The sequence below is a fragment of the Bombyx mandarina genome, chromosome 08 (genome assembly GCF_030267445.1).
Source record: "Bombyx mandarina strain Sakado chromosome 08, ASM3026744v2".
Lineage (NCBI taxonomy): Eukaryota > Metazoa > Arthropoda > Insecta > Lepidoptera > Bombycidae > Bombyx > Bombyx mandarina.
Window position 1 is genome coordinate 11454726 of NC_143215.1, and position 27126 is coordinate 11481851.

The 27126-nt window shown below is 36.9% G+C and overlaps 5 protein-coding genes across 5 annotated transcripts; 3 read left to right on the forward strand and 2 right to left on the reverse strand.

Moving 5' to 3' along the window:
• Positions 1-1367: 1367 nt before the first annotated feature.
• On the forward strand, positions 1368-12827 carry LOC114248125 (uncharacterized). The gene is made up of 6 exons (XM_089729534.1): positions 1368-7341; positions 8659-8738; positions 9472-9596; positions 10159-10275; positions 11590-11671; positions 12263-12827. The coding sequence occupies exons 2-6, from the start codon at positions 8689-8691 to the stop codon at positions 12417-12419; spliced, it is 531 nt and encodes a 176-aa protein (XP_089585660.1). The 5' UTR covers positions 1368-7341; positions 8659-8688; the 3' UTR covers positions 12420-12827.
• On the reverse strand, positions 12824-14355 carry LOC114248089 (uncharacterized). The gene is made up of 3 exons (XM_028181208.2): positions 14039-14355; positions 13789-13916; positions 12824-13077 (listed from the first exon to the last, which is right to left on the reverse strand). The coding sequence occupies exons 1-3, from the start codon at positions 14098-14100 to the stop codon at positions 12869-12871; spliced, it is 399 nt and encodes a 132-aa protein (XP_028037009.2). The 5' UTR covers positions 14101-14355; the 3' UTR covers positions 12824-12868.
• A 718-nt stretch (positions 14356-15073) lies between these two features.
• On the forward strand, positions 15074-16585 carry LOC114248098 (ribonuclease P protein subunit p20). Its single transcript, XM_028181219.2, has 3 exons — positions 15074-15348; positions 15422-15590; positions 15757-16585. The coding sequence occupies exons 1-3, from the start codon at positions 15184-15186 to the stop codon at positions 15867-15869; spliced, it is 447 nt and encodes a 148-aa protein (XP_028037020.1). The 5' UTR covers positions 15074-15183; the 3' UTR covers positions 15870-16585.
• On the forward strand, positions 15883-16585 carry LOC114248099 (transmembrane protein 203). Its single transcript, XM_028181221.2, has one exon. It carries the CDS (start codon positions 15883-15885, stop codon positions 16288-16290), a length of 408 nt encoding a protein of 135 aa, XP_028037022.2. The 3' UTR covers positions 16291-16585.
• Positions 16586-17309: 724 nt separating this feature from the next.
• LOC114248121 (uncharacterized) lies at positions 17310-26898 on the reverse strand. Its single transcript, XM_089729535.1, has 12 exons — positions 26710-26898; positions 26505-26631; positions 24613-25174; positions 24457-24513; positions 24031-24360; positions 23823-23927; positions 23620-23715; positions 23314-23547; positions 22578-22778; positions 22032-22170; positions 20155-20247; positions 17310-17532 (listed from the first exon to the last, which is right to left on the reverse strand). Exons 1-12 carry the CDS (start codon positions 26804-26806, stop codon positions 17384-17386), a joined length of 2190 nt encoding a protein of 729 aa, XP_089585661.1. The 5' UTR covers positions 26807-26898; the 3' UTR covers positions 17310-17383.
• Between the last annotated feature and the right edge of the window lie 228 nt (positions 26899-27126).

Genomic DNA, 27126 nt, shown 5'->3' on the forward strand with positions numbered 1-27126 from the left:
CGTAAATGCGCCACCCACCTTGAGATATAAGTTTTAAGGTCTCAGTATAGTTACAACGGCTGTTCCATCCTTCAAACCGAAACGCATTACTGCTTCACGACAGAAATAGGCAGAATGTTGGTACTTACTCGTGCGGAGTCACAAGAGATCCTACCACCAGTAATTACGCAAATTATAATATTGCGAGTTTGATTTTTATTACACAATGTTGTTCCTTCACCCTGGAAGTCGATAGTGAACATTTGTTAAATACTTATTTCATTACCAAGATTGGTACCCGCCTGCGGGATTCGAACACCGATGCATCGCTCGATACGAATGCACCGGACGTCTTATCCTTTAGACCACGACGACTTATCTTTCTATATAGTTACACACTTATTGCATTTTAAAAATTTGTTTGCTCGGTTCAAATAATTTTCATTTGTAATAGTTACTTTTGTGATCACGGATGCTTTGAAAGAATTTTTAATGTTGCTTGAAAATAATGTAAGTATTTTAAATCGATACCTACCTTACTGTAATAGGAAAACCTGTAATAGGTTTCATTGTAATAATAAACTGTAAAAATTATGGATTCAAATTAAGTCAGTGGTAAATTGATGAAAATCGATTTTTAATTTAGTGCAGGGAGAATGAAAATCTTGTCATCTCTTTCGCACGCCTGCATGTTTACATTTATGAATCTGGTCACGCGCGGATTAGTAATGGGATGCTAATGGATTATTGGGATGGCGCCACCTTTGGAGTTTGTTAGTTACTAATTACCGCGACTATCCAAAGCGTGGTTCTACCCGATCGATCACGCTTTACCGCTAGCTGCCTAGATGGCGGCACTTGTATATTGTGTGGTGCTTGTGCTTACGAAAAGCTACGTGAGCTTCGTCACCCACCCCGCCGCCCGCGTGCCTCCATCGCCGACGCCCGCACAACAGTCACTGGCAAGGTCTACAGGTGAGTGCAAGTTCTTTTAATTTATTGCCATTTTATTGCTGCTTCCGTGTAATCATTCGCCCGCCCGCTCGCTTATGTGTATTTAATTTATATCTTTAGTTTGATTACTAGCTTTTGTTTACCGCTATATAGTTTTACCGCTCCGCTAAATATAAGTGACAAACATTTGTCACATACCGCTTAGGACGGCTATTTACACGCCTTTCTACAACCCCGCTTTATATGCTCCCGCCGCAGGAGGGCTATTTACACGCCCCCTTGCTACCCCATAGTTTGGTCCTGCGAGCCTGGATTAGATCCAGCTTAAATTTTAATTAAAATTAGAATTAATTTATGATTACCCCCATTCGCCATTTTGTTACTGTATTGTATTGTATGTAAAAGTTAATTATATTCATCGCTATTAATAATAACTCGTAACCGCATATTGAATTATATTTATTAACGTAGTTCATTTAGTGTTATTTTTTAGTCAGTTATTTCATAACTTCATTATGGAAAATAGACAACTAAAGAAACTTATCGCGAAGAATAATTTAGTATTTGCACAAATTAATGATTTATATAATAAATCAAAAATATTTCGGAGTTTGATTCGGAATTAATCGAAACTTTTCTTGCCGAATCAGAATCGATTGATGACATGCGTGTTAGATTTGAAAGCAATTTGGATGATATCAATGATTTAAATTTAAAGCAAAACCCCGAAGTTGAGCCTGAATACGCAGCTTTATCGTCTTTTGACACGTTATATAATTACGTAAGACGCGCTCGTAACAAAATTACAATTGGTAATTCGTCAAATGTAATGAGAACTACCGCCGCCATAAATGTAACATTGCCAACAATTTCACTTCCTTCCTTTGACGGACGCTCTCTTGAAGGATGGGAAACATTTTACCAGGCTTTTAAAGCTAACATTCACGATAACCCGCAACTGTCTGATGCGCAACGTGTGCAGTATTTAATGGGCAAATTAACACATAGTGCATTAAAGTTAACCGCTGGTATAATACCCACAGGTGAAACTTATAATATTATTTGGTCGAATCTAATTAGTAAATATCAGGATAAACGAGCTTTAGGATGTCATTATCTGAATAATATATTAGATTTAAAAAATTGTTCACCTACCGCAAATAGTTTAAATATGTATATTGAAAAAATTTCATCTTCGATTGCCGCTTTAAAACAATTAAATTTACTTGATTTGACTGATTTTATTTTATTACAATGCTCACTGAGAAGGTTGGATCCTCAAACTTTACATTCGTTTGAAGCATCGGTTCGTGGTATTGAAATACCCACAACTGAAATGTTTATTAAATTCATACAGGATCAGATAAAAATATTAGAACGCTCTGCACCGAAGTGTAACATAGAGAAATCTAAAAATCACAAATCGTTTATTTCTAGTAGTTATAATGACCCAGTCCGCACTGAAAGGGTTAACAAACCGGTTTCGTTATCTACGTGCGATCTTTGCTCGAGCTCGCACCACACGCAGTTATATCGTTGTAATGAGTTTAAAAATATGATTTCACCGCAAGCACGTTATGATTTTATTAAATCGCACAAGGGTTGCATCAATTGTTTAAGCTTATCGCATACATTAAAAGCATGTCAATCAAAGTTAACATGCAATAATTGTAAGAAATATCATCATACTTTGTTGTGTTTTGGTAATAAACGGGCGAATCGAAAAAGTAAAAGCGTACCCAGTCCATCGAATGACTACGCTGATATGGACAGGCAGGTCAGTCGGTCGCAGGTACATGGAATTCCGAGTGATGCCGCGCGGCCCGATTACGGTCGGTCCCAGGTTCAATCTCAACCTGTTGTTCAGAGTTACGATCATCATGATGCCGCTTCGAATACTTGTTTACACTCTAACAGAACGATACAACAACAAAATAATACGACCGCTACCACGTTGACTCACAGTTCGGAAATAAAATCGAATAGTAATATTTTATTATCAACCGCTCAAATATACGCTCACTCGAATAAAGGGGAACGTAAAATAGTTAGATCTTTAATAGATAATGGTTCCCAAAATAATTTAATAACTGTCAATTGTTGTAAATTACTTAAATTACCGATTATACCTTTAAATAATTCTTATATTAGAGGTATTGGATTAACCGCTCGCCCGATTCACGGATATGTTTATTTAAATATTGAATCTAGATTTTCTCCTAATAAATATTATATTCACGCTTTAGTAGTAGACTGTATTACAGATAAATTACCCGCTTATTTTATAAATTCCTCAAATATGAATCATATACGTAATTTACCGCTTGCCGATTCAAATTGGAACCTTCCAGGTGTGATTGATATGGTGTTAGGTGCTCAGTTATTTCCATATATATACTTAGGTAATCGTATAGATACCGGCTCACTAGCGCCACCTGCCGTAGAAACAACCTTCGGTTATGTTCTTATGGGTGACGTACCTGAAGTGAGTTACACCGGCATTATGAAACCGCAACATGATAATTTTTCTGTTATAAATGATAATAATACCTCTTTGTGACTATCTAGTACAGTTTATATTGATAATCCACCCGCTTTCGAAAAAACTAAAATTCATTCTGCATTCACTTTAAATAAAACTTTTTCATCTATAACGCATAAAGACCTTGAGTCATTTTTACATAAATTTTGGGAATTAGAGGAGATTCCTCATGAGCGTCATCTTAGCCCTGAGGAAGCCGAGTGTGAAAACAAATATATTTCTACAATTACCCGCGATAATGATGGCCGATATACGGTTGAGTTACCATTTAGTAGAAATCCCGCTGACCTGGGCAAGTCTTATACTGTTGCTCACCGCCGTTTTCTTTCGCTCGAACGTAAGTTTGTTCAATTACCCTCACTCCGCGATGATTACGATATCGTTATACAGGATTACATTAGTAAAGGTTATTTAACTGAAATTAACGACACCGCTAAGGAAACCGATAACGGTTATTATATACCGCACCATGCAGTTATCCGCCCAAGCAAGACTACCACTAAACTACGTGTAGTTCTTGATGCTAGTGCTAAAACATCTAGTGGACTGTCACTTAATGACGTCTTGCATACTGGTCCAAATTTACAGGCAGACTTATTTTTGCTTTTACTACGCTTTCGTTTGTTCCCTGTGGCACTGTGCGCTGATGTGGAACAAATGTACTTACGCATTAGGGTGACCACAGACCACCATAAATATTTAAAAATATTGTACCGCTTTAAAAATGATAAACTTCGCATTTTCGCTTTTAACTGTCTGCCCTTTGGTTTAAAGTCATCACCTTATTTAGCAATGCGTACTATACGTCAATTAGCATCAGAAGAATGTTATCGTTATCCGGAAGCCGCTAGTGTAGCTGAGTCTCAATTATATATGGATGATCTCGTCACATCCCTACACGAAGATATTTCAGCTATCAAACTATCGAAACAACTAATTTCACTCTTTAAATCAGGAGGTTTTAATTTAACAAAATGGGCAAGTAACTCCACTGCCTTTCTTAATAGCCTTCCAGAAACGCACCGCTCTTCTGTAAGCTTCTCTGATGATGCTAATAATACCATGAAAGTTTTAGGCCTTGCGTGGCTTCCCGCTAATGACTCATTTTTTATGACGAGCTCAAACACTAATGAAAAGTGCACTAAAAGAACAATATTATCTTTAGTCGCACGCTTGTTCGACGTGCTTGGTTTAGTTGCTCCAGTTATACTGTTCGCTAAATTGCTTATTAAGGAACTCTGGAATTCTAAAATAGACTGGGATGATACACCTCCAGATACAATTATTTACCGCTACTCTTCACTTGTGAAAGAGCTTCCATTGCTTTCAACTATCGCAATACCGCGCCATATTGGAGTTTTTAAAGACTGTGAAGTAAATATTGTTGCATTTTGTGATGCAAGCTTGAACGCTTACGGTTGCGTTGTTTATTTACACATTACAGATCCCACAGGAGATATTACTTTAAGATTATTGTGCTCAAAATCAAAGGTTTCTCCGGTTAAGATAACTACATTAGCTCGCCTTGAGCTTTGTGCCGCTCTTGTTTTGTCAAAATTAGTTAAACTTATTTATAACGCTTATAATTCTTTACATCCTATCACCGCTATATACGCTTTCTCAGATTCTACAATTGCTCTTTCTTGGATTAAATCTTCCCCGCATAGATGGTCAATATTTGTAGGAAACCGCATCGCTCAAATTCAGGAGAATTTATCACCTGACCGCTTTTTTCATATTAATGGTAAGGAAAATCCTAGCGATTGTGTGTCACGAGGTCTTTTACCGTCACAAATTATTAATAACTCGCTTTGGTGGCAGGGTCCTTCTTGGGCCTGCTATCCTATTTCACAATGGCCTATTGAACCTTTTGTACCTTGTAAATCTGGAAGTGACATACCTGAAATGAAAAAATCTGTAACACTTACCGCTTTAACTGTTGTCGAAGATTCCCCAATATATCAACTTGGGTTGAGAATTTCGTCATGGTCAAAACTTCTTCGCTGTGTTGTTTATGTACTTCGATTTATAAGAAAATTACCGCGAAACAAGTTTGTAACCGCATTCGATTTAAATACTGCTGAGAAAGCTATTATTCGAGCTCTTCAAGCTAAATATTTTGGTCATGATATTGCCAGCATTAGAAAATTAGATTTACCTTCGAAAAATATTCGTAAACTTAGTCCATTTATTGACGAAGATGGAATTTTGCGTATTCAGGGTAGACTTTCGAGCTCTGATTTACCGTTTGAAACGCAACACCCCGCTTTATTGCCAAAACACGATCACATAATAAATATTATTGTTGATTATTTTCATAATACAAACTTGCACACCGGTCCGGACCTTTTGATGTCCATTATTCGTCAACGCTTTTGGATATTGTCCGCTAGAAACGTTATAAGAAAAAGAGTGCATATGTGTAAATCATGTTTTCGTGTATCACCTTCACACCCAACTCCCATGATGGCTGACCTTCCGTCAAGCCGTGTAATGGAGGCCAAAGCTTTCTGTCACACGGGAGTAGATTACGCGGGCCCATTTAAGATAACGCTTGTACGCAAACGTGGTCATCATTCACAAAAGGCTTACATTTGCCTGTTCGTATGCTTAACGACAAAGGCTATACATATTGAGTTAGCCTCGGATTTGTCAACGGACTCATTTCTTGCCGCTTTCAAACGTTTTATATCTCGTCGAGGTCCAGTTTCTTTCATGTATTCAGATAATGGCACTAATTTTGTTGGCGCAAAGGCTCAGTTAGATGAAATGTATAAACTTCTAGTTTCAAATAATTTTATATCCGCATGGAATGATGAATTAACTAAATACCGAATCATTTGGAAGATGATCCCGCCTCGGGCTCCACATTTTGGAGGTTTATGGGAATCAAACATTAAATCCGTTAAAACTCATTTAAATAGAGTAATAGGCGCACAAATTCTCACTTACGAAGAGATGTTGACTGTGTTGAATCAAATAGAATGTCTTATGAATTCCAGACCTTTATGTCTTTTATCCGCAGATCCCAACCCCGAAATTCTCACACCCGCACATTTTTTGATGTCCACTCCTTTGCAGTATTTACCCGCGTCTGAATTGTCCGCAAATCAGATGAGTCTAACTAATCGCAAAGCGTTGTTAGATAGTTTGGTTAATTCCTATTGGAGGAAATGGAGATTAGAGTACCTGCATACGTTGCAAGTCAGACAGAAGTGGTGTACATCAGATAACCCCGTGAAGGTTGGGACAGTAGTTCTTATTCATCAAGATGACATTCCACCGCTCCGCTGGCCACTTGGCGTTATACAAGAGGTGTATCCAGGTGTCGATAACATTATACGCGTTGCTTTGGTAAAAACGAAATCTGGATTTCTTAAACGTCCAGTTGTAAAATTATATCCGCTACCGCTAGAATAAATTAGAGTACCGCATGTCATCAACCGCTTCAACTCTACTCGTAAACATTCATGATGGCTTATTATTAATTAAAATTTGTTTCTTTTCAAATAACTTCCCGCTATTTAAGCTTTATGCTTCCTATCTTAGTATCTTTATATATTTGTTGAAAGTCCTGCGAACTTTCAAGGCGGGCAGGATGGTCACGCGCGGATTAGTAATGGGATGCTAATGGATTATTGGGATGGCGCCACCTTTGGAGTTTGTTAGTTACTAATTACCGCGACTATCCAAAGCGTGGTTCTACCCGATCGATCACGCTTTACCGCTAGCTGCCTAGATGGCGGCACTTGTATATTGTGTGGTGCTTGTGCTTACGAAAAGCTACGTGAGCTTCGTCACCCACCCCGCCGCCCGCGTGCCTCCATCGCCGACGCCCGCACAACAGTCACTGGCAAGGTCTACAGGTGAGTGCAAGTTCTTTTAATTTATTGCCATTTTATTGCTGCTTCCGTGTAATCATTCGCCCGCCCGCTCGCTTATGTGTATTTAATTTATATCTTTAGTTTGATTACTAGCTTTTGTTTACCGCTATATAGTTTTACCGCTCCGCTAAATATAAGTGACAAACATTTGTCACATACCGCTTAGGACGGCTATTTACACGCCTTTCTACAACCCCGCTTTATATGCTCCCGCCGCAGGAGGGCTATTTACACGCCCCCTTGCTACCCCAGAATCATAGAATATTTTTCATATCCTTTATTATAAATACACAAGAATCTATTTAAAATTATGTACTCATACCAAAAGAATAAGGTGGATAGGTAATGAAACGAGAATGTTCGCTTCATTAAAACGACTAACTGGAAAAGCTTAGCTTTGCCTATTGCGATTACCAATTTTTTTTTTAATGCCACTAACTTGTCCAATGCTAAGTTCGTAAAGACCTTGTGTTACAGGTACCAGATAACGGAAATAAATGTAAGATTTTTATTATACACATACATATATATAATATACATCCATAACCCTGGAAAAGACATTTTATATTTATCATACAAATATCTTCCCTTGGCGGGATTCGAACCCGCGACCCCCTTGTGTAGTGACCATGTCACTTACCACTACACCAGACGGCCGTTGAACCAATATTAAATTTCAAGATTCTTAATCGATTTACTATATTATTAATTAGCTCCGTACCTATACTTAAATATCTTCCCTATAATTTTAGGAAATTAGTCAATTATCCGGTAACACGACTAGAAAAAAAATATTCTTCACTATTACCTCTGTCTTGTCAGAAATTGTCAATAAATATTATTAAAGTTGTTTACATACTTTAGTTTTTGATATTCGATTAATATTTATATATAAATCCGCTTGCAAAACACCGTGTTCAAAGTTATATTTAAATAATATTGGTAAGTACTTATCTGGTTATCTCAATATCGGAAATTACAATAAAATAAACTAAGAAATTTTTTTTCAACCGTGAACAGTCCGTGTCAGTGTATGATAATTGAAAAGCCGTTTCAGAATTGAAAATACTAACTTCTGAACGAGCATACGGTCCACCTGGTATTAAGTGGTTACCGAATCCCATAGAGACATCACAACGTGAATGCCGCTATCCATCATCAGATTTAAGGTTTATGTTTCAATTATATTTAATAACGGCTGTCCTACCATTACTGCATTCCGGAAGATGTAAGCAGGTTAACCCGTAATTTAAAAAAACTTTGCCGTGCATTAAGCAATCGTCTTTTTTTTATTTACAGGAGGACGTAATTGCAAATTATTTCTAAAACATGGGTCTATTACAATCAGTATTTTGTTCCATGACATTTTGTGTTGAAAGGTGAGGACACATTTTATTTAAACGTTTCTTGTCCGGATTTCATTTCTCAATCAAAGTTCAATTCAGTCATTATTTTTAATAAGAAGTAACCGCATTACATTGTTCATGATTAAAATATAAAGTCAGAACTTTTATATCGCAGTAACATTACCACTATGTACAGTGGGTTGTGAAATTGCATGTACAATGAACGTGAGATGGCTTTTTTTTTTCTCCTACCTATACTGATAGCCTTGAGAGGCTATTTCAGCTTCGCCCTAACGTGTAGATGAGCTCACGGAGCTCAAACCGGAATGCTGCTAACACTGGCCCTATCAAGAGCAGTGCTTTGCAGAATTACCACCGGACCAGAAACGCGACCCACAGTGTTAGATAGCCCATTTATCGAGGAGGCTACATAACATCACGCTAAGACCAATACAAGCGCAATATAAGAGCATCAATAAAGAATGTTTCAAAATCGGGGTTGTTTTTACCCTTTGAGAGCTTCCGCTGCGTGCGCTGCAGAAACGGTTAAAGTTTCGCAAAAATAATGTATGACTGAAAAGATCTAAAAAAAAGGCCGCGACAGCATATGTCTATATGTTAAGGTTTGGTCGCTATAACGTTCTTTATGCTAACCAAATTTGTTCTAAAATAAAGCATTATTTGTGAACTATTCCACGCGGGCAAAAGTTAGTTTTGAAATATTTTTAATTCGAAGAAAATGATTAATATAGATTTTTTCAAACAGAGTATTGACGTGGACTTGCTGTGCCTTCGTATTGATGCTGATGATGTTTACTATTGTTTTATTGATGGTTTACGGCATATCGGTCGGTTATCACTACGCACAGAAAGAGCTAGCTTCGTTTGCAAGTATGTGCAATTGTTAAAAATATTTTAGTTGTAGTTAGTATGTACACATTGCAGATAGTCTTATAATTGGGTAAAAAAAAAAAGACGTCCGGTGCATTCGTATCTAGCGATGCACCGGTGTTCGAATCTTGCAGGCGAGTACCAATTTTTGTAATGAAATACGTACTTAACAAATGTTCACGATTGACTTCCACGATGAAGGAATAACATCGTGTAATAAAAATCAAACCCGCAAAATTATAATTTGCGTAATTACTGGTGGTAGGACGTCTTGTGAGTCCGCACGGGTAGGTACCACCGCCCTGCCTATTTCTGCCATGAAGCAGTAATGTGTTTCGGTTTGAAGGGTGGGCAGCCGTTGTAACTATACTGAGACCTTAGAACTTATATCTCAAGGTGTGTGGCGCATTTACGTTGTAGATGTCTATGGGCTCCAGTAACCACTTAACACCAGGTGAGCTGTGAGCTCGTCCACACATCTAAGTAATAAAAAAAAAAACTTGAAAACATAATGTACGTCTCAAGCTTTGGTACTTCAACTTCTTTTCCATTTGTGTTTTAGTGTCTTCGAGGACCACGACAGAAGAATCGATGGTGAGGGCTGGGCCAAAGAATTCGGTCGTTCGACTTTTGGCCGTAAACCGATCGGAGGTCGAAAATGCGCCTGAACCATTGCTTGGTATGATTTTTGTACTTACACTGTACAAATTGATCATACAAACATTTTCGATTAGAACAAAAACAAATGAAAAGCAACATTAGAGTTTCGTCGTCGTCGTGGCCTAAAGGATAAGACGTCCGGTGCATTCGTATCGAGCGGTGCACCTGTGTTCGAATCTCAGGCGGGTACCAATTTTTCTAATGAAATACGTACTCAACAAATGTTCACGATTGATTTCCACGGTGAAGGAATAACATCGTGTAATAAAAATGAAACCCACAAAATAATAATTTGCGTAATTACTGGCTGTAGGAACTCTTGTGAGTCCGCGCGGGTAGGTACCACCACCCTGCCTATTTCTGCCGTGAAGCAGTAATGCGTTGGAAGGGTGGGGCAGCCGTTGTAACTATACCGAGACCTTAGAACTTATATCTCAAGGTGGATGGCGCATTTACGTTGTAGATGTCTATCGGCTCTAGTAACCACTTAACACCAGGTGGGCTGTGAGCTAGTCCACCCATGTAAGCAATAAAAAAAAACTTATCCAAATCTAAAATATAGATGCTTTAGAAAAGAGTTTATGCTAGCAACACTTTTCTGTGACATACAGTATGTGTAATAATATGTATATATAGTGTTTGTTCAAACCCCTTTTTCTTGATGAAAATAATATTAGACAGCGGGTATCAGTTGTACGGTAAGCAGCCCTGGCATTACTGAAGTCCATGGGCAACGGTGACCACCATCAGTTGGGCCTTATGCTCGTCTGCCTACAAGGGCAATAAAAAAACCCTGGCATTACTGGTGTCCAGAAGTATCGGGTGCCACTGATCTTCACGTGGGCCGTATGCTTAAATGGCTATTAACCAATTAACTTCCTTGAAATGTAACCGACATTCGAAAGCATCTGACACCAACAATTACAAGTAGGTACAAAACTTTATGTGTTACTGGCTGTACCCGTCCGCTTCGCTGGGCATTTAAAATTAACATTAGGTATTATTACTCACCCCCACAAAGATTCTCATCACTAACGCCCCCGCTACTGGTGTAGGGAGTCCACTCATATAAATATAATCATATAAAATAATATATAATAAATCCATTAAGTACATGTATTTTGTACATGGATACCATGTTTTAAGTCAATCGGATGCACGGCTCAGTAGTTATAACGGAACATCCCTAAAAACCAATGTAGATTTATATATATTAGTATACATTTACGTACTTAAGTCGTTTAATAAAATTTAGTAATTACCTCCCAGTCAGTATACACCTAAAAACATTGAAATTATAACAGTTTGAACAATGCTCATTTTTAATTTACAGAGGTTTACAAAACTCAGAAACCGGTTGAGAATATATTCCTGGATCCGACTGAAACGCCAATCGTTGTTCTTGAAACGGAAAAGTATATATTTCTTAGTATACCTACGAATATTTTATATTACAGTTGTACCAGCGGCATGTGCAAAACTTTCTTTTAGTAGCCGTTAATTGCAGACTGTGATCTTAATTGTTCTATTAAGATCACAGACTACTGTTCTGTAGTGAAATTTTGCAATCGAAAATTTATATTAAAAAATCTGTCACCAATGCGCGCAATGTAAGGAAAATTATTATCAGCTGATGCGGAAATGCGTTCGCCACTCAAAATTACAGTCTCAGGACATCCAACCTTACAACCGTTTTTGCTGAGCTTAGGAAATGAATATTGTTTTCTATTCTTAGTGAAATTTTGGGAATATGCTTTGCTAGCCTTACATTGACAGTGATTTCCTTTTTATTCTTCCTTTTAACATCTACCTACAAAATTTTGTCATTATGAAAATCGGTTTTAAAAAACGTCCTAATGCATACATTGCGGCTCGATCTTGGCATTGCCAATGTCCGTGAGAATGAGTGACCGCTCACAACCAAGTCACCCGTCACAAGTCACCAATAATGTTTGCCTATTATTCTGTTTTCTTTAGTAAAAATGTTTAAACTATCTGTCACGTAGCCCACCTGAAGAGCCAAAGCTGTCTCCTCAAGAAAAGGAAATAGCGCGCAGACTTATCGGAAGGTTCCGGCGCTCCAGGAATACGACAACCACAAGCACCCTCCAACCTTTTTTCAGAGCACTGAAGAATACTACCACACTACTCTTGCAAACATAGCTTTTTAATGGTGCATATACTAATCAATACGCTATGCAGCTATCTTTCGACAGCCGATATTCCATGTACAGATTAATAAACAAAAATTTATACGTTTGTTGCTTTTTGCATGTCGTAGGCAGAACTAATAATACTTCATTTACAATTAAATCACGTTTTTGTTATTCCCGGACGACGCTTCGAACACTTGATGATTGTCTGCATACACTAAGGTTCTTTAAACTACCGTCGTGTATCTCAAATGTATTTTCACACATACATTTCTTTACACAAAAAAAAACGTAACAGTACCTTTTTATTTACGAGCATTGTAAAATATTGGCAACATCGGAAATTATAAAAAGGAAAATAATATTAATATAATTGAGATTAAACCATTTAGGAATTATTAATAAACATTATATTAAATAAATAGTTTTATTCTTACAAACAATCGTATGACTTAAAATTCAATAGAATTTTGTTGAATTTGTAGAATTGAACACACTAGTGTAATTTTGATAAAAATCCGTTATGTTATTCGTCGGGGGTGGATTGTCAACATCACGGCGTTCCACACGATGTGCGAATCCACGTTTGACCGCTTTGTCGATTGATCGCAGCACGGGACCTTGTCCCGAGCCAGACCGCAAAGATCCTGCCGCTTTCGCTGCCTGAGCTGTAATAAAAACCCTATTGTAATTAAGAAAATAAAAGATCCTACGAAATCTTCACTACTCAGTTGTATAATTTTATTTTTCGGGCAAGGGCCGAGTCTTTCCCATGAAGTTTTCGCGCCTTGGAGGGGTATGTGGGCCTCGACGGTCCACAGAAGGTGAGATTGGACCGTGAGCCTAAGTATACTTTTAGAACCCTACCCACCAAATGACTCTCTCGAGTGCAAGGGGAGTCGGGTTTTCACTCGACGTCCGATCTCCACCTGGGATCAGAACCCGGGCAGAGTAAAAGGATTCCCAAGGTCAACAATACAACCAGACTCGCGGCTCCGCTGCAAGGACAGCCGACTGACGGGTCCTCAAGGCGATCGTCGACGATCAATGACGCCGGTCTTTGCAGTACGGCGGCCCGTCCGGGCGAGGCCGCTGGTGTTCCGGGATTCCCCGCTAGGTCAGAACCAGCCTGCCGGGTTGGAACGCGATAAAAAAAGCCATTAACATTAATAACATAAACGCCACCAACCACCTTAAGACATGAGTTTTGAGTCTTAGTTCTGTGGTGCAGCGTCACACTTCAAACCGGAACGTATTATTGCTTCACTTCAAAAATAGGTAGGGCACCTACACGTTCGCGCTCACAAGACCCTACCACTAGCAACAAAACATAACACATTTTTATACATCTATACCAAATACGAAATGCTTTTTCTTACCCATTGCATCCACTGATGATTGAACGAAACAGTAGTGGTAGCCTATCCCGATGCCCATGATGGTGACAGTTAGAATGGTCAGCATCAAACAACATGTTAGCATTGCACATACTGTCCACAGTGATACTCTGATAAAAGAAGTCGCTTTATATATGTATATCAACAAGAAAAAATTAATCTGTACTCATTGATAAATTCTTGATCGTCATTTAGAGTTTTTATATGAAAACAAGTTTGACATAAAAATTACCTTTCCAGGGCATCAAGAATTATGGATACAAAAGAACTTAACGAGCAACATACACAACCCATTTTGATTCATTAACATAAAATTTTAAATGATTACAATTGCAATCAACTACATTTCATGAAATCATTTGTCGGTCCATTTGATATTAAGTTAAGTAAGCCGACAATTTTTAAAATTCTGCAAACATGATTTTGTTATCATCCAACAACGAAAACGTATTGAATTATGATTGCTTCTTGTTTGTCAGCATCGGTGACACAAGTCAACAGGCTTAAAACATCGTTTATTACCTACCTAATTTCCTATTTTTGCATCAACTTTAGCATCAACCTTACTATAATCCGATACATCGATTTAATAAATTATTATATTTATATTTTGATAGTTATATAAAAGCTTAATTTAAAATTAATGTTTAAAATAATTATATTATATTATTAATTATAGATTTTATGAAAAGTTGAGTTTGTTTTGGATTACAAAATTAAAATTAAGCAAGTCAGCTTTGTTAATTATTTTTACTAAACATCCTCGTTTGTCGGTATTCATGGCGACATTTTTGTTGTTGATGTTTATAGCTCCAGTAACCACTCAACACCAGACGAGCAGTGAGTTCGTCCGTCCACCTAAGCAAAAAAAAATGCACTACAATTATTAAATGATATTAGCTTGTTGGCTGCGTTAAATTATTGTTGCCAATGTCGAGTTTATAGGAATCTTCAATTATGTACGTTTAATGTAGGTACATAATCTGTTATGTGAAAAATGATATGAAGCGAAATGAGATGAAGTGTTCTAATTTGCAACTCTAATCAAATGGAATGAAATTAAATGAAACAGCTAACAAGCCACCGTTATTACAGATTTAAACCTAAAGAAACACTTAATTAACAAAATAACACAATTCACACAACTCTCTCCCCTCATTCCCGCCAAAGATTCTTCAGGTAACATCATCCAAATAAGCACGTAAGTGGCGATGAAAAAAGTTATGTAAATTTATTGATTTCGTTAATTTTGTATTTTTCAGGTTTATTTAATTAGGTACCTATGTTGGTAGGTACCTAGTGACTTTTCTATTAAACGGTTTGATTTGACATTATGTCAGTTTTGACACCTGTCAATATTCAGAGGTTATAAATATTATGGCAGATGTGATGGCAGATCCTAATAGTCTACAGAAGAAAGAAGAAACGAAGAAAAAGCAAAAACGCTATCCTAATAAGAATTATGCTCTTAAAAAGCGTTTACCACCTAGGCCAGTAAATGGAGACAATGTGTTGTTTATTACGAAGAAGACGAACTTTAAAGTAAAACCGAAAAACATCAAAACATCCCATTATACTATGTAAGCACTGATATTAAATATTTTTTAATTTACAGGCACAACTAGATAAATGTTGCGATTTACTAACAAGAGGAGAAAAGGAGATAATACTTCATGGTCTAGGCGCGGCAATACAGAGATGCTGTAATTTGGCACTTCAGCTGGAAATTCTATTTTCAGGCACCTGTCAAATCGAAGTAAACACTGGATCTGTAGACCTAGTTGGTGAGTTACCAAATTTCCTGAAGTTATATAGTGAGCAACAAATACTAAGTATACCACTCCATAAACTATATTCATTTGAATGGTTTTGTCAAATCTAACTTACAATAAATACATCGGAAAAATAAATCTATCATATCTTTGCTTATATGCCATTAATCTTTTACAGATGATCTAGAGCCACTGACTGATGAACTAGATTTTGGCTCACAAATACGACATTCATCATCCATCCACATAAGAATATTTAGGACAGCAATGCTCGGATCTAATCAAAACTAGTGAAAGGGTGATAATGTTTTTTACACTAAATGAGATTGTGCAATGGATTGGACTTACTGTATTTGAAATATGGATCAATCTTATAACGCTCACTATATTTTCTGTACTGTTAGCTCTTAAAATTGATGGTATATTGAATAGTGCATGGTGGACAATATTTGCACCTTTGTTTGTGAGTGATGCGATGAATGCATACTTTTGCTGTATTGTATGCATAAGAATGAATCTGGAAAATTCTTATAAAGCTTCTTTATACAGAGCATCCTGGAGTGGAATATTTTTAGGGCTAACATTTGTTTTCAAATTTTTACTTTGTAGAAAACTACAAGGTGATTCGGCTATAGAATACAGTGAAGTTTTTGCACCATTATTTATATTGTTACAATTGATAGCAGTACGTGCATGTCAATTACATCAATAACATTTTTGACCAAAATATGCTCTTATATCTATAGACGTAAATGTTATTGTATTATAATATAATGATAATTATATCTGTATGATTCATTTTTTTCCAAATAAACTGACACCTATACTATTGTAAAGAAGCTCTGTAACAAAATCTGACTGACACATACATATATAGATCTATTTACTTATCTTACTTTGAAAATGTTAACAGCTGAACCCAAAACACATTTTAAATTCATATCTGTTTGTTTCTGAATTTGTTGGCCATTTATGACATAGCAATAAAATTTAAACAACTAATTAAATACTATTTTTTATTCAAAACCTTCTCAAAACCAAGACTCATTCTTTTAATGGTTTTTTTATATAATGAGACAGGGATTAATGGCTGTATGATTATACTTTGTGTTTGTCTGTGTACCATAAATTGCTATTTGCACAAGGTAAAGTTATTTGTTGCTTAAGTTGAAGCAGTAATGACTAGTATCGCCTCGACGACCCGTCGGAATGGCGCCGCATGTTTGGTTGTAGTGTTGGCCTCTGACCGGGCTCTGACCCTAGACGGAGATCGGACGTCGAGTGTAAGAGTGCAGGGGAGTCGTTTAGTGCGGTAGGGCCCTAAAATTCCTTGGCCGCGGTCTGCTCCCAACACCAGCAGATCGTCAAGTACCACATACCCCGCGCGCCAACTAGGCGCGGGGACCTCGTAGGAGATTGGCCCTCGGCCCGAAAAAAAAATATAGTAAGATCTAAACATCTAACATCATTGATCTATTGGAAAAAACTTGTTTCAAACTTTACATAAAAAGTACATAAAACAATTTATGTTGCAATTGTTGTAATTAGTTTGATTTTCTTGCAAAGGCAAAGGCTGCAACACTTTTCTCATGAATGTATAGATGTTTTAGTTTTGATATAATTGTAAAACATGAGACCACAGAACACTTTCACACCAGTAAGTAATACTGCAGAAGAAAATCCTAAGCATTGGGCATTTAAATGTGAACCATATTAAACAACTGTAGATTATTTTATTATGCTTATTTATTTATTTATTTTGACTTATAAATTATATCCAGCACAGATATTAACAGAAATAATTTTTAATGGAACATACTAAACAGGCCTCCCCTGCTCTTTTTTTCTTCTCCGCTAAAATTAAAAGTGAAACCTTCACCATTATTTTCGGTATTCCTATCATTCTTTGATTTTGTAGATTCCCCAAATAATGAAAGTCCAGCTTTTCGGAGTCCTGCAATTTAAACATATTTATAAAAAAAGTAAGACAGTTCATACGCGCAAACGCTATTCGACAATATTGTTTGAACTTCATTTTATTAACAGAGTAAAGAGTTTAATTAAATAAAGACTAGCTCTGCATCATCACCAAATCCAGACCAGATCTTAACGTAATAATACACAATACAGGGCACATAGTTGCAGTCGTTCCAAAGCGGAAATACAGAAGCTTATAAAAGTAAAACATAAATAGGTACATTGTAACTATACCTGAGACCTTAGAACTTATGTCTCAAGGTGTGTGGCGCATTTACGTTGTAGATGTCTATGGGCTCCAGTAACCACTTAACACCCGGTGGGCTGTGAGCTCGTCCACCCATCTAAGCAATAAAAAAGGTACTTGTTTTGTTTATTTCACGTTGCCTGGCAGCCTTCTCTTAAGACTGCTGATTTCATGCATCATAATTATTACTTTTTACCTATAAAGTTGCCTTTTATAATACTGGCCATTTGAAACCTAAATTAGATATTTAGGGGGACTTTTTGGCGGGAACGCGAGGAGTGAAGTTGTGTGATTTGTTTTATTTAGTCTATTTAGTGTTTCTTCAGGTTTAAATGTGTAATAAAGATGGTTTATTAACTGTTTAATATCTGTTAAAGTGCACAAATGTGGGAAAATGAAACAAAGCCACTGGACGTAACTTCTCGGGATCCTCCAAAGAGTCCACTGAAAAAATCTCATCTTTTTTTTTTCTTTTTCCTACTTAAGCTGGGAGTCTTGAGAGGCTATATCAGCGTAAACTTAATTAGTAGGTGAGCTCACGGGGCTCAAACCTGACGACGTTGCTAACACGAACCCTAGCAAGAGCCGTGCTTCGCAGAATCTACAACCGGATCGGTATCGCGACCCACTGAGAAGATCCGGCGAGAAACTCAGTGGGCTGTTTCTGAGGGTTAATTTACTCGTCGAGCCCTTCGTCACAAGCGACGGGCTCGACGAGAACGATGACCGGTGGATGACCACCATTTTACTGAGATTATATTTCATCCCATATCATCTCATCGCATCTTATTTAATTTCATCCCAGTTGATTAATGTCATAAATTAATTATCTTCATTCCATTTCACTTCACCCGATATTATAATTTTTCATAAAAATAAGAATATAAATTTAAATAAAACATGACTTAAAGGTCTTTGTTATCAGGTCATAAAATCTCTTAAAAAAAATGATATTTAAGGATGGCAATAAATTCTAAATTCACATGAATTTATTTTTTAACATACTATTATGAAGTTCTATTTTGAAATTCAGTCACTTGTTTATTGTGTTATTATTTGTTATTAATATGGACACAATAAATATACTAGTAATTTGGAATAAGAGTTCCATCGCAGTAACAATGCCGTACAAATGGGATAAGGAATGTCTTAAACGAAATTTTCCCCTAAAAATTAAATAATCATGGGCACTGTTTGATATTATATTGCCGGTCAAATTCATCACCGCTTCTAATCAAATAGCACCAGTATTACTACGATTGTGCTCTGTGAGGAACTGGACACAATGATGGAGAAACGAGAATCTGTGTCTGGCCAGTCTACACAAAGTTTGGAAATCTCTTAGTAGGATTAACATTTTATACCCGAGAGGCATTACAGAATATATTTGAGGACATTGTTGGCTCCCGCACAACTGACTACTTCAAGGGACACTGAACAACTGATTCATTCGCGAAGCAGCTGCTCTTGAGTTGTTAGGTCTCTTTCGGAGGCGCTCGGGCAGCTCTTAGAGAATCCCACCCCTCTTGGCTGAGTCTTTGCTCGCCCACCTGTCCTGGTGAAACTAGAAAGACCGCACCACTAGTAATCCTTCAATCCTAAAAAAAAAACTAAACAACTGCCACTGCGCTGGCAGAGATACCCTTTCTCGAAAGTAATATTTTTAATTTATATCAAGCTAAATTAAGTTGAATACCTATAACTTAAATCATATTATATTCAAGATAACTATGTACTTTCGAAGGAAACCGACATCAAACCTCATGCGGGTATCGGACAAATGAAAAAGGAAATTTAACGCTCCGTAGCGCCATTTACGAAGGTCCAGTCTCTGTATAGATATTTTAAGTTATTAGAAGTTTCAAAACCAACAGAATTTAATTAGACATTTCTAATTTATACCTACCATATTTTCAGGAATTTTAGATTAATTATAATTTAGAATAAAGATTCCAAATCGTTTCTGTAGTTACGAAAGAAATGGGTTTAGAGGAGGCAATGAATATAACAACGTGAAACCAACACCCATCTATATATATAAAAATGAAACCCGTTTTCCGTTGTCACGACATAACGTGAAAACGGCTTGACCGATTTGGCTAATTTTGGTCTTGAACTATTTGTGGAAGTCCAGAGAAGGTTTAAAATGTAGATAAATATGAAAGTGCTCGAAATTAAATAAAAATAACAATTTTGTTTTCCCTTTGATGTGTCCCCCATCGGACGGATTCCTTTTGTTTGTTTTAAGTTTATTTTATACAAAAGCTTAGGTCTTTTATTTATCGATTGAGGCACTACGAAGTCTGCCGGGTCAGCTAGTCTAATATAAAATAAATGTAATAGAAAACCTACCTGTCAAAAAATTTGGTACTTCTTGAGACTGCACATCAACATCTTGACTGGCCATTGGTAGATCAGCTTTAGGTGACAGCAACAAGCTAGAATCTAGATAATAGCATCGAATTCCATAGCTCAGGTGTATATTGTACAGGAATCTAACCGGCAAGTGCTTGGTGAGCGCAAGAAGGCACTTTTCCGTAACATGTTTTATTGCTTCGATGGTTGGACAAGCTCATGGCCCACCAGGTGTTAAGTGGTCACCGGAGCCCATAGACATCTACAACGTAAATGCCGCCACCCACCTTGAGACATGAGTTCTAAGTCTCCAGATTTTTCTAAAGCACTATTTTGTCTGGTGGTAGGAGGTGTTGTGAGTCCGCACGGGTAGGTACCACCACCCTGCCTGTTTCTACCGTGAAGCAGTAATGTGTTTCGGTTTGAAGGGCGGAGCCGCCGTTGTACTATAAAACTGAGACTTAGAACTCATGTCTCAAGGTGGGTGGCGCATTTACTTTGTAGATGTCCATGGGCTCCAGTAACCACTTAACACCAGGTGGGCTGTGAGCTCGTCCACTCATCTAAGTAATAAGAAAAAAAAATTATAGAGATGATGAAAACTTTCTAAAAAACACGCACTGATTTAAGAATTTTTCTTCTTTTTTTATTACAGTCGCATTATGTAATCTATACAATAAATAAATAAAAATTCGTAAATTTATACAATTTCGAATATTCCCAAAGCCGCAGCGTCTGACGCATTTTACAACAACTATAACTTTACCTCATATCTTATTGTGGGAAGAAGGTCATGTTATCCTTTCTCATGAAAATGACAAGGTCTAGCATGAACGTAAAATACAAAAGCAAACTCATCGTAATTAATAAGCTATTATTTTCTCGGAAAACGCAGCGTTCTTTTTTTTATCTTTTTTTAGCACCTACCTTCACAAAGTAACACCTAGTAATATTTATTAAAATAGGAAAAAGTATTTAATCTGAGGAATTGTTCGAGATGATACCAGCATCTCGTTTTTACCATCGCACCGCCCGCCACCGGAGTAGAGTTCATCCATACTACCTGGAGCCACTGCGATCATCCACAGTGCGTTTCCAGAGATCTTTTTTGCCACGTACCATCCGGCTATGGAATGAGCTCCCCTCCACGGTGTTTCCCGAGCGCTATGACATGTCCTTCTTCAAACGAGGCTTGTGGAGAGTATTAAGCGGTAGGCAGCGGCTTGGCTCTGCCCCTGGCATTGCTGAAGTCCATGGGCGACGGTAACCACTCACCATCAGGTGGGCCGTATGCCCGTCTGCCTACAAAGGCAATAAAAAAAAAAAAAAAAAAAAAAATTTAAGGCTTAACTTGGAAAATTCATATTGTTCTAGCTTATATTATTATTAAAGATGTTTTTTCGATTTCGGGAAGTTTTAACGTACATTAATTGTTAGTTTACTGCCTCTCTGTAAACTAGTTCTAGAGCTTAATAAAACGATATTTTTTATATATTTGACAAGTAATATTTAAAACTAGCGACCCGCCCTCGCTTCGCTTCGGAAACATTAAAACACATGAAACCAAAAAAAAAAATTAAAAAAAATTTAAAAAAAAGTAGCCTATGTTCATCAGGGACAATGTGGGCTTCTAATGGAAAAAGAATTTTTCAAATCAGTCCAGTAGTTTTGGAGCCTATTCGAAACAAACAAACAAACAAATCTTTCCTCTTTATAATATTAGTATAGAAGTATAGATATAGATCAGTGAAACAGCTGGAAAAACTTCAAACAATCCTACCATCCCAATAAAAGAAACTTTCTCTCTATCACTAATTTAAATCGGTAGGTTGATTATCGCATCAGACAAAACTAAATAATAATAATAACCTTACCTATACAATGCGGAAATTCTGCATCAACGTCTTCGAAGCCAGTGGTACTAACCGATATATCTAAAGAATCGGGTATGTCGTTAGGACCGTGGCTAAATAAGAAACCTTTTACAGGATTCTGTTGCTTTTGATAAATCGCCTGAAAATTAGGCGAGTAATCTTAGTTTTTGATTGGCTTCAAAGGACAACAAGCCCAATTGATGGTGAGGGGACAACTTAGCTCGTCAATATCACCAATACCAGTGGAACATCTAAGTGATTACCTACTCCTAAATACTCTTCAAACCTTCTAAGTGTCACAGCGCTCAGGGAAGTACCGTGGAGCGAATTTCATTTCAAACTTGTTCATGACAAATATGATTTCTGAAAACACTGCGGCTACCGATAATCGGGCTCAACTCTGTTCCCGTGCGATGGTACAATCAAAGAGTCATCACCGACAACAAGAATAAGCAGGTCTTAGAAAATATTAGGTATATCTATGTACGTCACATCATAAAATATGATATGGTACTGACTATTAAGTGTATAATCTATGGTACTGACTTGAGAATTTGTTTCAACATCAACATCCATGGCTGTTGCATTTGCTTCAGGCGCATTTTCAACATCCACAGTGTCGCCTCTAGTACGGTCTTCTGAATATTTTGCTTTATTAGAACATTCTTTGTCTGCAATCTCATTATTAGATTCGAGGATTTCATTCTTTTCGAAAAATTTCGACGTGAACACGTTTTTATTTATATTCTGAAAAATACAAGTACCGACTGCAAATTAAGTAAATATAATTTATTAGGCACTAATGCAAGAGGCATTCTGTCGACTTGTCATTTTTTTATAAAAAAATGTAGCGGATTTTTTTTTTTTTTTTTTGGCTGGTTAGATAGACGAATCAATTCACAGCCTATCTGCTATTGAGTAGTCACCGGAATCCCTAAACAATAAAACTTAGATAGGGTCGTCCACCTTGAGACATGTGGTCTCCATTATATTACATGACTGTCCCATCCTTGAAACCAAAACCCATGTGCTTCGACAAATTTATAAATAGTATTGGTTTAATTTTATTACAAGATGTTTCCTTCATCGGGGAAGCCATTCTAGCATGGAGTTAAGTTCGAATTCCCCTTAAAAGGATGGCAGCTGTCTGCAGAATTTGATCACCGAAAGACCACTTCACATCTCGCGAAACCCCAATTCAAACTTAAAAGTGAAAGATTTCTTCTGCATTTTCTAAATTGTCTCCATTCCAATACACATTGTATGAAACAACATTATTTACCGTAGACATATTTTTAGAGTAAGTAAATTGAGGAGACAAATCTAAATTGTGTTTTTTGAATATCATATCTTTTATCTTAGAAAAGTCATCCTGGTCCACGACACTTGCATCCGCTGACTTGTTAACGGTCTCAGTAACGTCGACTTCCATTATCTCTTCAAACTTATTTGCCTTTTCATCAATACTATGAGATGTTAAACTACATATAACCGGTTTTTTAGTATCTTCGTTATCCTGGAAAGAATCCATTTGAATTGAGTACCAATACGTTATAATGACTTCTTTCTATAAATATTCATTCAATACCCCAGCTTCGGCGTTATCGACAGAAATCACATGAATTTGCTTGGCATTTTCATTTTTGTGCTGCGATAGTTTGTTTTTGGCGTTTTTTTCATCTTCCTGCATAAAAACAAATCAGTCTTTGTAGGTAGGTGGTTAAGAATGATTTAATCATACTTTCTAACTCTACTTTGATTACACAAATAAATATATATGATACAATAAACCTCTGAACCCTTCGTATCCGTAAACTGCGTAGGAGGTATCAGGATATCATCTTGACTCGTTAATTCAACAACTTGAATGGTCTTACATTCTTTAGAATCTTCACTCTGAAATGTATGTATCTGGTTTTAATGTGTTCAAATATGGACTCAGGGCAAAAAATATTGTAAATTAAGATTGGAATACTTTTATTGTTTTCGTATTACTTACTTGTTTGATTTGATCGTTATTGTTGTCTGGTCCGGAAGCTGGTGCTATAACGTGAACTGGTTGCAGTTTTTCGGGAGCAACTTTAGAAACAAAATCCAACGCGTCACTTTTATCTAATTTTACGTCCTCTAATATGTTTATTAGTTTATTTCTAGAATAGTTTTTGTATTTCCCTTCAACATTTCTTGGTTTATCGAAAAACGAGGATAAGTATTCATCGGGTTTTTCTCGAGTCCACAGAATATCGCGGGCATTTTGTTTCGATGTAGAAGGTATTGGAACTGACTGAATATTGTGCGTTGTATTTGCTAAAAGATCCATTTTTTTAACCTAAAAATGAAAAAGGCTACTTATCAATATGCATTTCAAAGAATAAAAACGAATATACGAGTATTACTTAAGTATCTTGACTGCTATTTACATTACCTGCTCCAATTTATCACTGATCATATCAACGTCGTCATTGCTTTGAAATTTCGGTATCTAAAGAACAAGTAGACATAATAAATTAGTAAAGTCCGAATTTCCCAACCGTAAATCAATTTTAGAAAACTGCTCGTTTTTTTTTTCTATGAAACTGACCATTAGTGGACCTAATAAGTCAACTTCGATATCTTTTCCCAAATCTGGTGAATCAGGATCTTGAGACTTACTACTATTCATTTTCTTCGAGTCATTACCAGAAATTGAAACATCGTTATAGATAGAACCAGAGTCCTGTTCAATATGCATCTCTTGTATCTCCTTAGTTAGTTCAGATATTTGTACTTTAATTTCTTCGATACGTTTAATGTCATTTGGTCTATCTTGATTAATGTATACAGCTAATTCTATTGCACGTTTTATGTTTAAATTAGCAAAATCATTTCTTTTTATGAGTATTTCCTTTGACAATTTTTCTGCTTGATCGTTAAGTTCTTCCACATAAGATCTGAATTCCTTCATTTTGTTTTGGACTTGCAGTAGTTTTTGTACGTAAGGGATACTTTCAAACCTACTTTTGCACTCCAACCACAATTCTTCATATCTTTTCTCTCCGTTTTTAATGCGTTCAATAATATCCAATTTTGACTCTTTTGCAATCAGCAACTCTTTTTTAAGTTCTACATTTGCACTTTTTATTGTTTCTTGAGATAGTCGAAAACTACAATTAAAAAACACTCCCTAAGTTAAGTATGGTTCACTGTAGGACATTCGACCGGTTCTTATCGATAACAATTAAACAAACAAACCACTAACCTATATGCATCGAATTACGCAGAAATATGATGTAAACGATCAAGAAACAAATTTTATTAGTTATTAGTATTCCATAAGTGTAAAAACTCGACTCACAGAAATAGGATCCTACAGATACCTTGGCTAAGTTCATTTTGCAGATTCTCTCCAGTACCGAAGTGTCCAGTGAGAGCCCCACTCTGAGCTGACTTTTAAAAGCGTGTTGACCTTTTCTAGATTCGTTTAACATCTCACTTACCTCCAGAAGCCACGATTCGGTTTCAGCGGTTTTTTCTTTGTGTGTTAAAGTACTGAAACGCTCTATGATATATCTTAGATTCAAATACTATCGTCAAAAGAGGCGCCGGTGAGCGCGTCTGGTATTTGACGATGTCGATGGGCGGCGGTGACCACTTCAGCATGTCAGCATGTACTACCATTTTGCCTGTTTCTGATGGTCATGGTAACAGTTATTCCAATGAAACTGAGATATCGATTTATTATATTATCTACATATACAACGTTTTTATTATGTTTGTACGTCATATCCGCGCACCCGTTTATCTTAGTATTAGTTGTATCACAAAATCATATTAAAAAGTATAACATTGACAAGAGTTAAATGTGATTATGTGTTTTTCCCTACCTGGTAGCCTAAGAGGCTATTCCCTACACCAGGAATTGTTCGAGATGATACCGGCATCTCGTTTTTACCATCGCACCGCCCGCCACCGGAGTAGAGTTCATCCATACTACCTGGAGCCACTGCGGTCATCCACAGTGCGTTTCCAGAGGTCTTTTTTGCCACGTACCATCCGGCTATGGAATGAGCTCCCCTCCACGGTGTTTCCCGAGCGCTATGACATGTCCTTCTTCAAACGAGGCTTGTGGAGAGTATTAAGCGGTAGGCAGCGGCTTGGCTCTGCCCCTGGCATTGCTGAAGTCCATGGGCGACGGTAACCACTCACCATCAGGTGGGCCGTATGCTCGTCTGCCTACAAGGGCAATAAAAAAAAAAAAAAAACCCGGACGGGTAAGTGAGCTCCCGGGTTCAACTTAAGATAATTTACTAATACGAGCACTAGCAAAAGCAGTACTTCTCTGAATCTACCACCGGTTCGGAATTGCGGCCCACTGAGAAGATCCGACGAGAAACTCAGTGGGTGTTGTATCCTTTAGGCCCCGGTTACTTCAAAATTAAAAACAAAGATGGGTTTTAAAAAAAGTATTTTTTAAAAAAGCAGTCTGAACTGTACCTTATAATTTCATTCTCCGCGAACTTTATTTCAGATTCCAATTTCACGTTAGCGCTACTCATAAAATTGCAAATTTCCTTTAGTCTGTCGGTTTGCTTACGGAGTTTGTCGACCAAAAATGCTTGAGCTAATAGTAAAGTTGATATTTTAATGTGTAAGAAAATCTATTTTTATTTTTTGTCCGTGGTTTTTACTACGACTGTACCTTTTATGCATTGACTTGAAAATACCACTTTGATTTGTGATTCGTCTACTTCCGTAGATATTTTTGCTAGAGCTTGAACATCGGTGGACTCAGACATTTTCACAATAGTATTTAATATTATTTTCGTCTGGAATGTAGATAAAACTAATGGCAAATGGCGCGAAAATTTTTTTCAATGATATCGGCATAGATAATACTTAATATTTAAGATAATATGTATAATTATGGAAATATTTAGATAAAGGGTTCTAAGTTCATACAGCTTTCATTCTAAACCATCTGGAAATTCATAAAACTGATAGAGAATAATGTAGGTAAAACATAAAAAAATGCCGCTTCCTGAGCAAAAACCAAGATGATTCATCACTTTCAGATTACTGCAAAAGCAGTTGAAATAAGGGTCTATATAAGAAATAA

Excerpts from the sequence above, each read along its gene's own strand:
- LOC114248125 (XM_089729534.1), top strand. The coding sequence starts at position 8,689 with ATGGGTCTATTACAATCAGTATTTTGTTCCATGACATTTTGTGTTGAA. Across the intron at positions 8,739-9,471 it reads ATGACATTTTGTGTTGAAAG|AGTATTGACGTGGACTTGCT; the intron begins GTGAGGACACAT and ends TTTTTCAAACAG. Across the intron at positions 11,672-12,262 it reads GTTGTTCTTGAAACGGAAAA|CCCACCTGAAGAGCCAAAGC; the intron begins GTATATATTTCT and ends TCTGTCACGTAG.
- LOC114248089 (XM_028181208.2), bottom strand. The coding sequence starts at position 14,100 with ATGGGTTGTGTATGTTGCTCGTTAAGTTCTTTTGTATCCATAATTCTT. Across the intron at positions 13,917-14,038 it reads ATTCTTGATGCCCTGGAAAG|AGTATCACTGTGGACAGTAT; the intron begins GTAATTTTTATG and ends TTCTTTTATCAG. Across the intron at positions 13,078-13,788 it reads ATCATCAGTGGATGCAATGG|CTCAGGCAGCGAAAGCGGCA; the intron begins GTAAGAAAAAGC and ends TTTTTATTACAG.
- LOC114248098 (XM_028181219.2), top strand. The coding sequence starts at position 15,184 with ATGGCAGATGTGATGGCAGATCCTAATAGTCTACAGAAGAAAGAAGAA. Across the intron at positions 15,349-15,421 it reads CGAAGAAGACGAACTTTAAA|GCACAACTAGATAAATGTTG; the intron begins GTAAAACCGAAA and ends TTTAATTTACAG. Across the intron at positions 15,591-15,756 it reads TGGATCTGTAGACCTAGTTG|ATGATCTAGAGCCACTGACT; the intron begins GTGAGTTACCAA and ends AATCTTTTACAG.
- LOC114248099 (XM_028181221.2), top strand. The coding sequence starts at position 15,883 with ATGTTTTTTACACTAAATGAGATTGTGCAATGGATTGGACTTACTGTA.
- LOC114248121 (XM_089729535.1), bottom strand. The coding sequence starts at position 26,806 with ATGTCTGAGTCCACCGATGTTCAAGCTCTAGCAAAAATATCTACGGAA. Across the intron at positions 23,716-23,822 it reads CGGATACGAAGGGTTCAGAG|GAAGATGAAAAAAACGCCAA; the intron begins GTTTATTGTATC and ends GTTTTTATGCAG. Across the intron at positions 23,548-23,619 it reads TCGATAACGCCGAAGCTGGG|GATAACGAAGATACTAAAAA; the intron begins GTATTGAATGAA and ends GATTCTTTCCAG.